At 44.0% G+C, this 12,342-nt stretch overlaps 2 protein-coding genes across 2 annotated transcripts; one reads left to right on the top strand and one right to left on the bottom strand.

Annotated features, from left to right (window-relative positions):
- Nucleotides 1-411: 411 nt before the first annotated feature.
- Nucleotides 412-3,450, bottom strand: LOC306780632 (succinate dehydrogenase [ubiquinone] iron-sulfur subunit, mitochondrial-like; the record flags this gene model as incomplete). The annotated part of the gene is given in 9 exon segments (XM_079273065.1): nucleotides 412-492; nucleotides 583-705; nucleotides 872-973; nucleotides 1,168-1,284; nucleotides 1,461-1,597; nucleotides 1,757-1,842; nucleotides 1,952-1,995; nucleotides 1,998-2,066; nucleotides 3,312-3,450. Coding segments are annotated over 9 exon segments (825 nt in total). The 5' UTR covers nucleotides 3,378-3,450.
- An 867-nt stretch (nucleotides 3,451-4,317) lies between these two features.
- Nucleotides 4,318-12,039, top strand: LOC306780512 (ATPase family AAA domain-containing protein 3-like). The gene is made up of 16 exons (XM_079272914.1): nucleotides 4,318-4,602; nucleotides 4,836-4,912; nucleotides 5,014-5,115; nucleotides 5,238-5,297; nucleotides 5,381-5,450; nucleotides 6,780-6,945; nucleotides 7,112-7,181; nucleotides 7,329-7,484; nucleotides 7,980-8,036; nucleotides 8,152-8,277; nucleotides 8,930-9,054; nucleotides 9,285-9,336; nucleotides 9,423-9,493; nucleotides 9,603-9,770; nucleotides 10,081-10,189; nucleotides 10,292-12,039. Exons 1-16 carry the CDS (start codon nucleotides 4,407-4,409, stop codon nucleotides 11,831-11,833), a joined length of 3,147 nt encoding a protein of 1,048 aa, XP_079129040.1. The 5' UTR covers nucleotides 4,318-4,406; the 3' UTR covers nucleotides 11,834-12,039.
- Nucleotides 12,040-12,342: the final 303 nt, after the last annotated feature.

The raw sequence follows: 12,342 nt of genomic DNA, 5'->3' as shown, positions 1-12,342 counted from the left end.
CCTTTCTGGCAATTAAAAATGTCCCATTAGATGCATTAGCACATCTTTAATTAACACATATCTAAATATTTACAGTCCACAAGCTCCATGAGCTTTTCCCAAATAGTAAATACAACAGAGCCAAGTATTTTAATTTTGCAAACAAATAGCAGAAATGTGGTCCAACCTGTTGCATCACTCACAATGTTCTTCTTTTACAGTTTTTTTGAGCAGCCTTTTTTCACAATGTATTCCTCAACCTCATCAAATCCCGCTCGGCGCACGCCAACACACTCGCATCCCCCAAACTAAATAAAAATGATGAAAAGGTGCTGATGTCGGCAATAGTTTCTTGGTTTGCTGTTCTCTTCCTCTTCACTTTGTTCAAGGTATTATCAGTGGATCTCTTGAGCCAGCTGGATTTTCACACGTTCATATAGCTGCTGCTTTCGTCTCTTTGTAAGTCGCCATCATTTTCTTGATCTCTGCGATGGCTTTCCCCGGGTTGAGTCCCTGTGGAGCATTGTGCCGAAAACAGACAGTGAAAAACCAAACCTCTGTAAATGATGTGAGAGAATGTGCGTGAGAACACTTTTGAAGTACCTTGGGACACGTCTTGGTGCAGTTCATGACAGTGTGGCAGCGGTAGAGAGAGAAGGGGTCCTGAAGTTTAGACAGACGTTCCTCTGTGAACTCATCACGGGAGTCAATCATCCACCGGTAGGCCTAAAGAGATAATAACACAGTTGCCATCTGCCGTTTGCACAATCACGAATCATTTTTAGTATAATTAATTTTTTTCAAAAACACCCACCAACTGGAGGATAACCTCATTAAATATTAACAACATGGCCTTTGCTCTGGCACTGCCCTCATAACTAAATATGAAAACCCACCTGAGGACAGCAGGTCCCAAGTATTTGTCTCCGTTCCACCAGTAGCTGGGACAGCTGGTGCTGCAGCAAGCACACAGGATGCACTCATACAGGCCGTCCTGTCGGGTTAAGAAGAAATAAATCATCACGTGGTCATTGAAAGTGCGACTCTGCTACAATACATCGTGAAAATAGACTGGTGGCATTATCAATCCTGCGGTTGGCTGGCTAAAATCCTTGTGATGAAATGACAACCGTGACCATGTTATGAAGACCTCCAATATGGCTGCCCCAGCATGCATCGTATAATTACCAGTTTCTGCCTGTCTTCCACCGACTGGAAATACTGCTCCTTCCCTTCTTGAGTGTCATCCTTCTTTTTCAGGTAGGGCTCAATGGATTTGTACTGCGCGTAGAAGTTGCTCATATCCTGGTGGAAATCACACAACGAGGGGGAACTCATAACAGGCACTCCAACAAACCAATAAATGCACCATGTATGATTTGTTTTATGTCATGCTACTTTCACACACTGTTCGCGATCATCTGCTGAAGCACTTTCAAATGTGGCCGTGGAAAGAAACGCTATACACTTGCAGTAGTTACAGGCACCAGATCTTTGACCACATACATGTGTGGGAGCGGGTAGATTTTCGTCGGTTTGCTTGTGTTGGTGTCGATTTTGTTAAGGCATGCCAATGTGTTGCCTCCATTTATGTTCATGGCACATGAGCCGCAGATACCTGAAGAAATGAAGAAACAATCAACGGGTCACTGACATCTGGCACAAAGCTCAACTTAAACAGGCCTGTTCACGCATTTCATTTCTTTTGATTATTGTTATTTTTTTGTATCCAAGTGGAAATTGTTAAAATGATGTGCAATCTCGAGTAATTTCTTGCCTTCACGGCAGGAGCGTCTGTATGCGAGTGTGGGGTCAATCTCATTCTTGATCTTAATGAGGGCATCCAGAGTCATTGGACCACAACTATAGCAACAGGAACATGTCAATACGTTATTATGACATTGATTACGTTATTGTAAAAAGAAAAATACAGCTCAGCAGCGTTCTGTTCATGGGCCCGGCTATGACTTACGTGTTGAGATCAATTTCATAGGTCTGCATTCGCGGTTTGTCTCCAGCGGTGTCTGGAACTTCTTGATCCTGGGTTCAGGAGCCAGGGCAGCGGCCGTCTGAGCATGCCGTACCATCTGGATCATAGATAATAACAAACAAATAAGAAAGACGGTATGAAGTAATCACTCATTTTTTTCTAATCCCTCCAGTGTGTTCTTCTTTCATCCTTTCTACAGAAAGCATTTTATTTTAGGTAAGAGTAAAAGAAAGAGCCATAAAAGCGAAAGGTACTATGTACAAAGGAACACGCCATGATGTGACCTTGCTGTTTCCGTGAACTCAGGCCAAAATATGAACCACTTGGTTATTTGATCTTGCAACATCAGAGAATACTACTTACACTAATACATTAACTCATGCAAACAACTTGAAGCTTGATTTGTATTTCACGAATCTAAAATAATGAACAGCGTGTGCTTTGCAGTAGATTGAAGAGACAAACTAACAAAATAAAAGAAAGCCACCATAAGATCACAACCACAAATCATTTTTTTTAAAACATCTCAAGGAAAGCATTTAAAAACCAGTCAGAATATATTAGGCCTGATATTAATTGTAAGATATCAAAAACTACTGTTAGAAGATAATAAACAGACAGCAGATAATATTTCGGATAAGATAAATAACATGTTTTTGCCAGTTATTCAATAGTGTTTACCCTTTTTCATAAGAAGGTAGAGACGCCCCCTAGTGGTAGTTTGGGTGAACTAACATGAAAGCGTTACATCACTGAGCAGTCTTTAGTTACCGAACTGACTTTCAGGACAATGAAAGAAGGACTTCAGCACAATAACTTAAATTATTCTATATGGCAGTGAGAAGTAAACATATCTTTCTTTGTCCTCACCGCTAAAAAAACCCGTTTTGATTTGATATACAGCCTATAATGAGAGATGTTGTAGAACAAGCTCAGTTAATTAACTGAGCTTTACTAAGCTCAGGGTTAGGGTTAGGGTTAGGGTTAGATAATAAGGAAGTAGATTTACTAAGCATTTATCAGAAAAGCCTGTATTCACAATTAAGCATTGACTGTTTGCTAAATGTAAATACTACTATAAGTTAATCTTATTCACACTACAGGCTTCTTCTATAGAATCTTCTTCTTCTGTCACATCCACACACACATACAGAGCCCGGGAGCAGGGTGTGTTGTTACAGGTCGTTTGATGACCAAACTAATATTACACACTTTTGGGATTATTCACACTAGCCTAAGCATAAACGTTACAGTCAATAAATCAACACAAATACACACATTTCAAAAGTAGCCCATGAGGCATGTCTGTTCTTATACCGAGTAAAGAAATGTTTGTACTCACCACCATCATGCTAGAATTCCTCACAGCCAAAACATTTCGACACAAGGCGCCACCGACCACCGACATCTTCCTGAATGACAGCGTTAGAGACTAGAGACAGTACACTACAGGACAGACAGGGCAGCTAACTTTTGTATCGTCTAGCCGCAACTACCTGTACAGATGAAAAGCCCCGCCCTACACGTGCGTCGAAGTGACGTTGGAGTGCGGCGTCGGTGTTGCCTTCACGAGCTAGCTGTGTGATGCCTTAAAAAGGGCCCATGAAAGAGCTAGGAGCCGCTCTGTGTGATTGCAGTATGTCCATTTTATGTATGTAGTGTAGTAATGTAATGACTGCCAGTCTGTTCTCATTCAATATGCATCATATCACTGGAACGGGGATGTACACAAGAAGCTATTCTAAAACGAATGTACTCATGTAGATTTAGATTCATTCAAAGATCTTTGTCCACATGTTCAATACAATTTAACGCACGTGACTGACCCTCCACATTATAAATAACCTGCACCCCTCATCATCACTGGCCAAATATATTTTCCTGACTCAGACCGTAAAACATGTTACACCCGTGTTTCCTCATTGGATACAATGTTGTCTGATGTTATTCATTTCAGTCTGAATTGTAAAACTAGATTTTATATCTATCAATCACACAAATAGACATGCAAATAAGAATAAAACAACAAGCAAGTGATAAAACATGACTTAAATAATGGCTGTATTGGACAGTATCAGTTACAGTGATTTTATTTTGTTCATATTTCCATTATAAAAGCATAATGAACATATCAATAAAGAATTATTGCATATATAACATCGCATATGTCAACATAAAATTAAACTCAGATTTCAGTGTAAATAAGTAAGATTACCATCTATCTGTCTGAATGTTTTTTTCTCCTCTTAATTAAAGGAACTCTGGCTCACACTCCAGCCTAGTAGGTGGCGGTAATGCGCATTTCACGATAGTGGCCACCTGCTATTAAACAAAACGAAGAAGAAGAATAAGCACGGACTAGTTAAACCACCACAGTGGAGTATTTGGAACAAAGTACAGCAGGTACAGCCTGTTGCTTGAACGCTATCAAGGCAACATGTGGTGGCTCTTCGGCTGGGGAAAGGGCTCCGGTGCTCCGCCGCTGGAGGAGCAGACAGCGGCCGCTGCTGAAGGGGCCGGAGGTGCACCAGGAGGCGGCTCTGGGGGAGACAAACCCGGGGACAAGTGGAGTAACTTTGACCCGACTGGACTGGAGAGAGCTGCAAAAGCTGCAAAGGACCTCGACAAATCACGTGCGTACTAATTGTACCATAATCAAATCAGAGCTCGTGCTTTCTTTCATTATTTCTGATATTTTACTGGACCAGACCTAATTTCCCATGTTGGTAAACCAGTGTCAGCCAAGCAAAGTTAAAACATGTTGTACCCAAAAGTGTAACTATATTGTCTCTGTGGCTAAGATTTAAATGAATGAATAAAGCAGCACCACTCACTGTTTTTATTTCTTTATCTTGAATTTGACCAGGACATGCCAAAGATGCGTTGGAACTGGCTCGTATGCAGGAGCAGACTGTTCAGCTGGAGCATCAGAGTAAAGTGAAGGTATGTTTTTGGAAATGTGATCGTGTGATAAGTATTGGTAATTGTTAAACCGTGATGATGTCACAGTAATAAGCGTTGCACGAACCAAACTCTCCCAACAGGAATATGAAGCCGCTGTGGAGCAGCTGAAGGGCGAGCAGATCCACCTGCAGGGCGAGGAGAGACGCAAAACACTGGCAGAGGAGACAAAGCAAAACCATGCAGTATGGAAATCAACACTTTACACACACACACACACACCATGCTCTTCTGATAGTAAAACACATGTTCCGCCTACAAGAGTTTACCTGCGAAGGTAATTCATTATTTTCTGTATCTCCTCCAGAGGGCACAATATCAAGACAAACTTGCCAGACAGAGGTACGATGATCAGCTCAGGCAACAGGTAAGGCTTCCTTTTTTTTCTTTTAAGAACACCTGAACAGAGCATTTATCATAAGTTTTTTTTTTGTTTGTTTGAATCCACAGCAATTTCTCAACGAGGAGAACCTTCGCAAACAAGAGGAATCGGTTGTGAAGCAAGAGGCCATGAGAAAATGTAAAAGACAAAACCAAATGCACGCTTTCGTTATTCATCACAGTGCCATGTAAAAACAAACTCCTATTAGCCTACTTACAGATGCAATAAGGGGGATTTGTACTGCTCCGAAGCAGAGGATGACCATAATATGTCCTCAGGGGGTCGATAAGGTTGTTGGTCATTACTGATGACTCAGAGATTACATGGCTCACTGTGAGATTTGTGACTCACTAAAGACTCCCTTGGGCCTGTACTCTGTGTTGGGAGAAACTACACAACCCGGTGGAGTTTGAAGACACAAAATACAACCATTCTTCTAGTATCTAATGTGATCGATTCAATACACATTTGCATTGAGTCAAAGAGTTCTTTTTTTCATTGGAGATCCCAGTGAAGCACCCACAGAGAATTACCTCCTGACTGTGCAGTGTCCCTCAACTCTGCAGAGCTTTTATGCTCTTTTTTTAGCTCATTGTTTTCTTTTTTTTCAGCTCACAGCATTACTGTTTTGGTTGACTCTCACTGCTCTCATCATTACCAGCTACAGAAGGCAGCTCTAATACAACTAATTGTGCAATACTGGACAGCTCTAAACAGCAGACAGATGACAGAAGACAGAAGTCTGTGACCAGCTGGTGGTAACAGTTGAGCATTTAGCTGCTAAGGAGACGGATTAGTTGGTCGAGTCCCAAACCAAACTTAAAAAAGAGTAAATATCGGAGTAGCGACTGCACACATTCTCTAAATAACATAATTAAATGATGATATTTTGGTGTCGTTGTTTACAGCTGGTTCCTCCGCCACCCTGTGGCAATAAATACTTTATTGCGGCTTTCATTTTTATCTATGCATGCATGGTAGGGTTGACCAAAAAACGCTCTCTTACAGAGTTTAAAGTTGCGCTCGGAAATAAAACGGGAGCAGACGGACACATCAATAGAACAGAATAATAAACAAGGAAAAGGCTCATATATATATATATATATATATATATATATAACAGTCAACAACAATAATTGCCAATAAGTCAGTAGATTTGTTTGCATTTTCATGGAAACATTTATGTCCCAAGTCAGAAAATGCCATTATTTACTACTTTGAAGTCAGATATAGGCCACGATAAGACTGATGGAAATTCTATATTAACAGCCCCTTCTGTGCAAAATGCAAAGGGTTTCCATATTAAAAGTAGTTCAAAGGAGCTGTGTGTTATAAATCAGTTTGATCTAGTTTTGGCACAGTGTTGAGTTGAACCACACTGATTTAAAGTAGGTCAAATTCTCAGCCTTGTCAGAAGTGGTCATAACCAAGCGTGCAGTTAATAATATCGGCCTCTTTTGCTCCCAGCTACCATTGAGCATGAAATGGAGCTGAGACGCAGGAATGACCTGATTCGCGTGGAAGCGGAGGCCAAAGCCCGCGCCCAGGTGGAGAGAGAGAACGCCGACCTGATCCGGGAACAGATCCGCCTGAAAGCTGCCGAACACAGACAAACTGTCCTGGAATCTATAACGTGAGGGCAAAACGACTTCCCACTTTCCTTAATCCTCTTGAGTAACTGGCACGTTATCTCCCAGTGTCTCTCTCAGCTGCGAGTGAAATCCCAGAGGGCGGCGCGGCGAGTGCGGCTGCCACAGTGGAGGCAGTCGGTGTGATAATTGCATTTTTGTTCCTGGCAGGACGGCGGGAGCGGTGTTCGGGGAGGGATTCAGGGCCTTCGTCTCTGACTATGACAAACTCACAGCCACGGTAAATCCATGTGAGACCTGTCACGCTTTGTCACATTTTCACCACAGGAGGACTGCAGAGGATTATGGGAAGCAGCGGCGTTCATGTTTGGTCTGCTGTACAGCGCGTTTGAAGATGTGTGTTTGCCTTCTTGTCCCCTCCCCACAGGTCGCTGGGTTGACCCTGTTGGCGGCAGGCGTGTATTCGGCCAGGAACGCCACGGCGGTGGCCGGGCGATTCATAGAGGCTCGTCTGGGCAAACCCTCGCTGGTCCGAGAGACCTCCAGGATAACCGTCATTGAGGCCATCAAACACCCAATCAAGGTGAGACGACATCCTAATTCTCCCGTTTTTACCGTACATTGTGGGGATGTGGTCATCTGCACAGGAATGGGAAATTAATTTTCTGTCAAGAAATTGTTTCAATGCATTCGTTTGTTCATGTGTCGTCTGGGATCCGGCTAATCCCGCCCAATGAGCTGAATGTGGGACGACTTTAGAGCGTAACGTGAAAAATGGCAAAAACTGGGAAGTGAACGAATGGAGTGTGTAAAATGAATGAGAACATTCACCAAGATATACGTAACGGTGGGGTCGGATGTGTGCTGAATGATGCAAGTTGTTTTCTGGACTGCTTTTGGTTATTTCTCACATGTTCACCACAAAATCTGTATAACAGACAAGAAACGGAACATTTTAAATTGTCTAAAGCAGAGCGGAAGAGTCACTCATAAGTAACGAAGTGTTAAATGATAATTAGAAACCATATTTATCAGCACAAATATTTCAGATATATTTCTCTGTTCTCGTCATTTCTAGACTACCAAGCGCCTGAGAAGCAGGCCGCAGGACGCCTTGGAGGGCGTGGTGCTCAGCGTGAGTCATTTACTCTTCTTGGCTTTTGTCGTATGGATATCTTCCATCCGTCTACTCTTTTCATGACTTTTGTGAAAAACCGCTGAGTGCTGTCGTTGGGCTGTGGGTCCCAAAGGCAGCTCTGGAGGGACGCGTGAGGGACGTTGCCATCGCCACTCGCAACACCCGGCAGAACAACGGCTTGTACAGAAACATCCTGATGTATGGACCCCCGGGAACTGGAAAAACACTCTTCGCCAAGGTACGGCTAGGTCAAACACCTTTTTGATTTTTGTGACCGTGTACTATATATATATATATATATATATATATATATATATATATATATATATATATATATATATATATATATATATATATATATATATATATATATATATATATATATATATATATATATATATATATATATATATATATGGCTCACGGTTCGGTACGCATGACGAACCGAATACGTTTGAATAAAAAATAAAAAATAAAATTTCTTTTTTTTTTTAAAACCTTTATTTAACCAGGTAGTCCCATTGAGATTAAAAATCTCTTTTGCAAGATGTAAGTAACAATACTACATAACATTAAGGAGCAGCTTTTGTTTTTTATGCTGATGTGTTGCTAAGAAGACACCCCAGAAGACGGGTCACTCAGGTATAGTTCCATCATTGTTCAAAGTCAAAGAATAACTTTATGATGTTAGTTGGAATGAATAAATATATTTTAAAATCAAGTACATTTCTCTGGCATTTATAGTTTTCTACTGTACCGAAACGTACCGAACCGTGGCTCCACCGTATCGTACCGAACCCAACCGTGAATTTTGTGAACAGTTACACCCCTAATATATATATATGCCCCTCTGTTCTGTTTTGAACAAAGCTCTTTCCATTGCCTTCCAGAAACTGGCTCTCCATTCGGGGATGGACTATGCCATCATGACGGGTGGCGACGTGGCACCCATGGGGCGCGATGGAGTCACTGCCATGCACAAGGTGTTCGACTGGGCCAGCACCAGCAGGCGAGGGTAGGACTTTCATTTTCTCCATTAACACTCAATGAATTAGTACTATAATGTGTATCAGCTGTTAGATATGGACCGGGAAAGTTCACTCGTGTAGACTATATGCCGTGTTCAATAACATGCAGAGCTGCTGTTATGGTACCGGCTAATTTCATTGAAGGCCTTGAAGAAAGAAAATGGCGTTGTTGTTTTTTTAAAGCACATTCTCTTTGATGTCCTCTGATTCTCCGCAGCGTCTTGCTGTTCGTAGATGAAGCTGATGCGTTCCTGCGTAAGCGATCCACAGTGAGTTCAGCTGCAGTGCCATATGCATGGTGATGATGCCCTGCGTTTGAATCATATATTCACGAGTCATGGTTTTTGCATTGCAGGAGAAAATCAGCGAGGACCTCAGAGCCACGCTGAATGCATTCCTCTACCGCACTGGGGAGCAGAGCAACAAGTTGGTGTCTTACCGTTATTCACTGTGCATGGCTGGGCATGAAAAGGTCATCGGCCATGACTGAAAAGGTCGCTGGCTGGCTCTAAGTAGTCTCATCCTCTCTCCTCAGGTTCATGCTGGTGCTTGCCAGCAACCAGCCGGAACAGTTCGACTGGGCCATCAACGACCGCATCGATGAGATTGTAAACTTTGCGTTACCTGGTCTGGACGAGAGGGAAAGATTGGTGCGCATGTATTTCGACAAATTTGTGCTGGGTCCTGCCACTACAGGGAGACAGTGAGTACACTTCTTGTATTTCAATTTTCAAACCGCTACTGTTGCAGCTCCGTGGCAGAAGTGATTTACTACCACAAAGGAAAGCACCGGTCCCTAGAGCTTGCATAATGTATTCAGTCCTGAAAACAAAGTGGCGTCTGGGTCATGGACCCATTACTTATTGCTTTCATGAAAAGGTGTTTTAAGTCCTCAGGAAGTGCAGCACACGAGGCGTTGTAGAGCGCATTGGCCAGTTGAAATGGATGATGAATGACATGTTTCAGCTCGAGGTTCACTTACTCTACAAACCTCTTGTGCTTTAACTCAACAGGAGATTAAAGTTGACTCAGTTCGACTATGGACAGAAGTGTTCAGATATTGCAAAGCGAGCAGAGGGCATGTCCGGTCGGGAAATCTCCAAACTTGGTGTGGCCTGGCAGGTGAGTAGAAAAGCCTGTTGGCACAAAATATGAATCTGCCATGAATAAATAAATCCAAAGCCAACCCCCCTTTTTTTAAATTTAATTTGCTTTCCCGGGAAGGCTGCCGCATACTCTTCCGAAGACGGAGTTTTGACCGAAGCGATGATTGACTTGAGAGTCGACGATGCCGTCAAGCAGCACGCACAGAAAATGGACTGGCTGCTGATGGAAGCAGGCGAGGGGGTCGGGAAGGTCGGCGTACTCCTCCCGAAGGCAATGGCCGCAGGGCTCGCAGCCCAGGAAGCGGCGTCACTTGTGCAAACCGAAGACGCAGCCCCGACGGTACGAGAAATCCTTCCACTTCTGGAGGTTGTGAGCAACGCGGCCCAGGCAGAAGCGGCCGCCCTACCTTCAGAAGTGGAGGCAGATGCTGTCCTCAAAGAGGCGGCCGCTTTGGTTAAAGAAAGCCAAGCTGTAGCTGCAACAACTGCAGGAGCTGCTGTCTCAAGGGAAACGGTTGAAACCATCGTTGAGGCCGCTGCTGCTGTCCCGTTGGGGCAGGAGGCTGAGGCCATCAAGGACCCGACTGAGGAGGTTCTTGGCACAGCTTGGGTTGCTGACTCCGTTGTTCCCGAGCTGAAGGATATAGCCACTGAGGTTAAGGATGCTGAGGGTGTACCAGCTTCCGCCATCCAAGAGACTGCTGCTGTGATTAAGGACGAGCCAACTGCTGATGTAGCTGTGCGAGAGGCTGAGGCCATTGAAGTAGTCAAGGAGGAAGCGACAGTCTCTGCAGTTGCTCAGGAGAAGGAATTGGATGCTGTAGTCTCCAACGTTGTTCCGGAGCCAGAGGCTGTGGAAGCCACTAAGGCTGCAGTGGAATTGGCAACGGATGCTGCAAAGGTTGCAGAGGAAATTGCAAACAATGTAGCTGAAGTGTCTGAGTCCCTGGCAAACATTGCCAAAGAGGCTGAAGCAATAGCAACTGATGTGGCCAAGGTGGCTGACACCGTAGTAACCATCACCGAGGAGATGGAGGCAGTAGTCACGAAGGAGGTTGAAGCGATGGGAAGTCACGTCGCCAAGGACCCAATTGAGGCTGTAGCAGAAACTGCGCCTGAAACATCGGAGGTCGCTAAAGAGGTGGAAGTGGTGGCGACAGATGTGGTCAAGGAGTCCGAGAGTGTTGCCACAGACGCTGTTAAGGAGGTCGAACCTGCGATGACTGAGGCCGCTGCCAAGGATGCTGAAGTCATCTCAACAGAGTCTGCCATTGAAACCGAGGCCAAAGTTTCAGAGGAAGCCAAGGAGCCTCACACTACTGCCAGTGAGTTTGTCGCAGAGGGTCAGACTTTGGCTTCTGAGGTCGCTGCCAAGGAAGCTGAGGATCAAACAAAGAAGGCTGCAGAGGAGGCAGAGGCCGTAGTAAAGGAAGTCACCGGTGAGACGGACTCAGCAGCTGTTCCCAACATGGAAACCAAGGTAGATACAGAGACCTTTGTGTGTGAGAAACTAGAGAGTCCAACTACCGAGAAGTCCGCTGCCTCCCAGACTCCCGGCACTGAAGGAGCGGAGCCCGGTCCAACTGAGAAGCCTCTGTCAAACAAACAGAGCGGAGATGACAACGACAAAGCTCAAACCAAGCCTGGTCCAAAGAAGTGATCGCTTCAATACTTCGATGAAACGCTGTTGTGAAAGAAGAGCTGTTGTAATTGTTAAACAGTCGAAACATTCACCTCAAATTCTGTCTACTCTTCTGACTATGTTTTTAACTCAAGTCCTGTGACTGCCAATATATGGTAATGATTTTGATTGTGGTCTGTAGGTTTGTAGTCTGAGTAAAAGCACGTGTGGACCACTTGGTCTGACTTTTGCATTCTGCTTCCTTTTTTTTCCCTCTCTCTCGTCTGGTCCTCATTGCCATTTTCAAAGTCTGTGGCTGGGTGACATTTTGAAAATGTGTCCTCTGAACGGGACGTTCTTCTCGCATGTTTGCTGACCGGCACTGGCAAGAGTTCAACAGCGTGTCTGCAGAATGTTCGCTGGGTGACATTTCTTCCCCGTCACTTCTTAGCAAGAGCGCCAGTGCGGTTGTATAGATTCTTTCACCTTCAATAGAATGACTGCGGTTTCTGCCAGACTATAATTTAAATATAGATTGTTTCTCGCAC

Source organism: Melanostigma gelatinosum (genome assembly GCF_949748355.1).
Source record: "Melanostigma gelatinosum genome assembly, chromosome: 8".
In the NCBI taxonomy this organism is placed as follows: Eukaryota; Metazoa; Chordata; class Actinopteri; order Perciformes; family Zoarcidae; genus Melanostigma; species Melanostigma gelatinosum.
The sequence above is the reverse complement of the archived record's forward strand: the minus strand, read 5'-3'. Positions and strand labels throughout refer to the sequence as shown.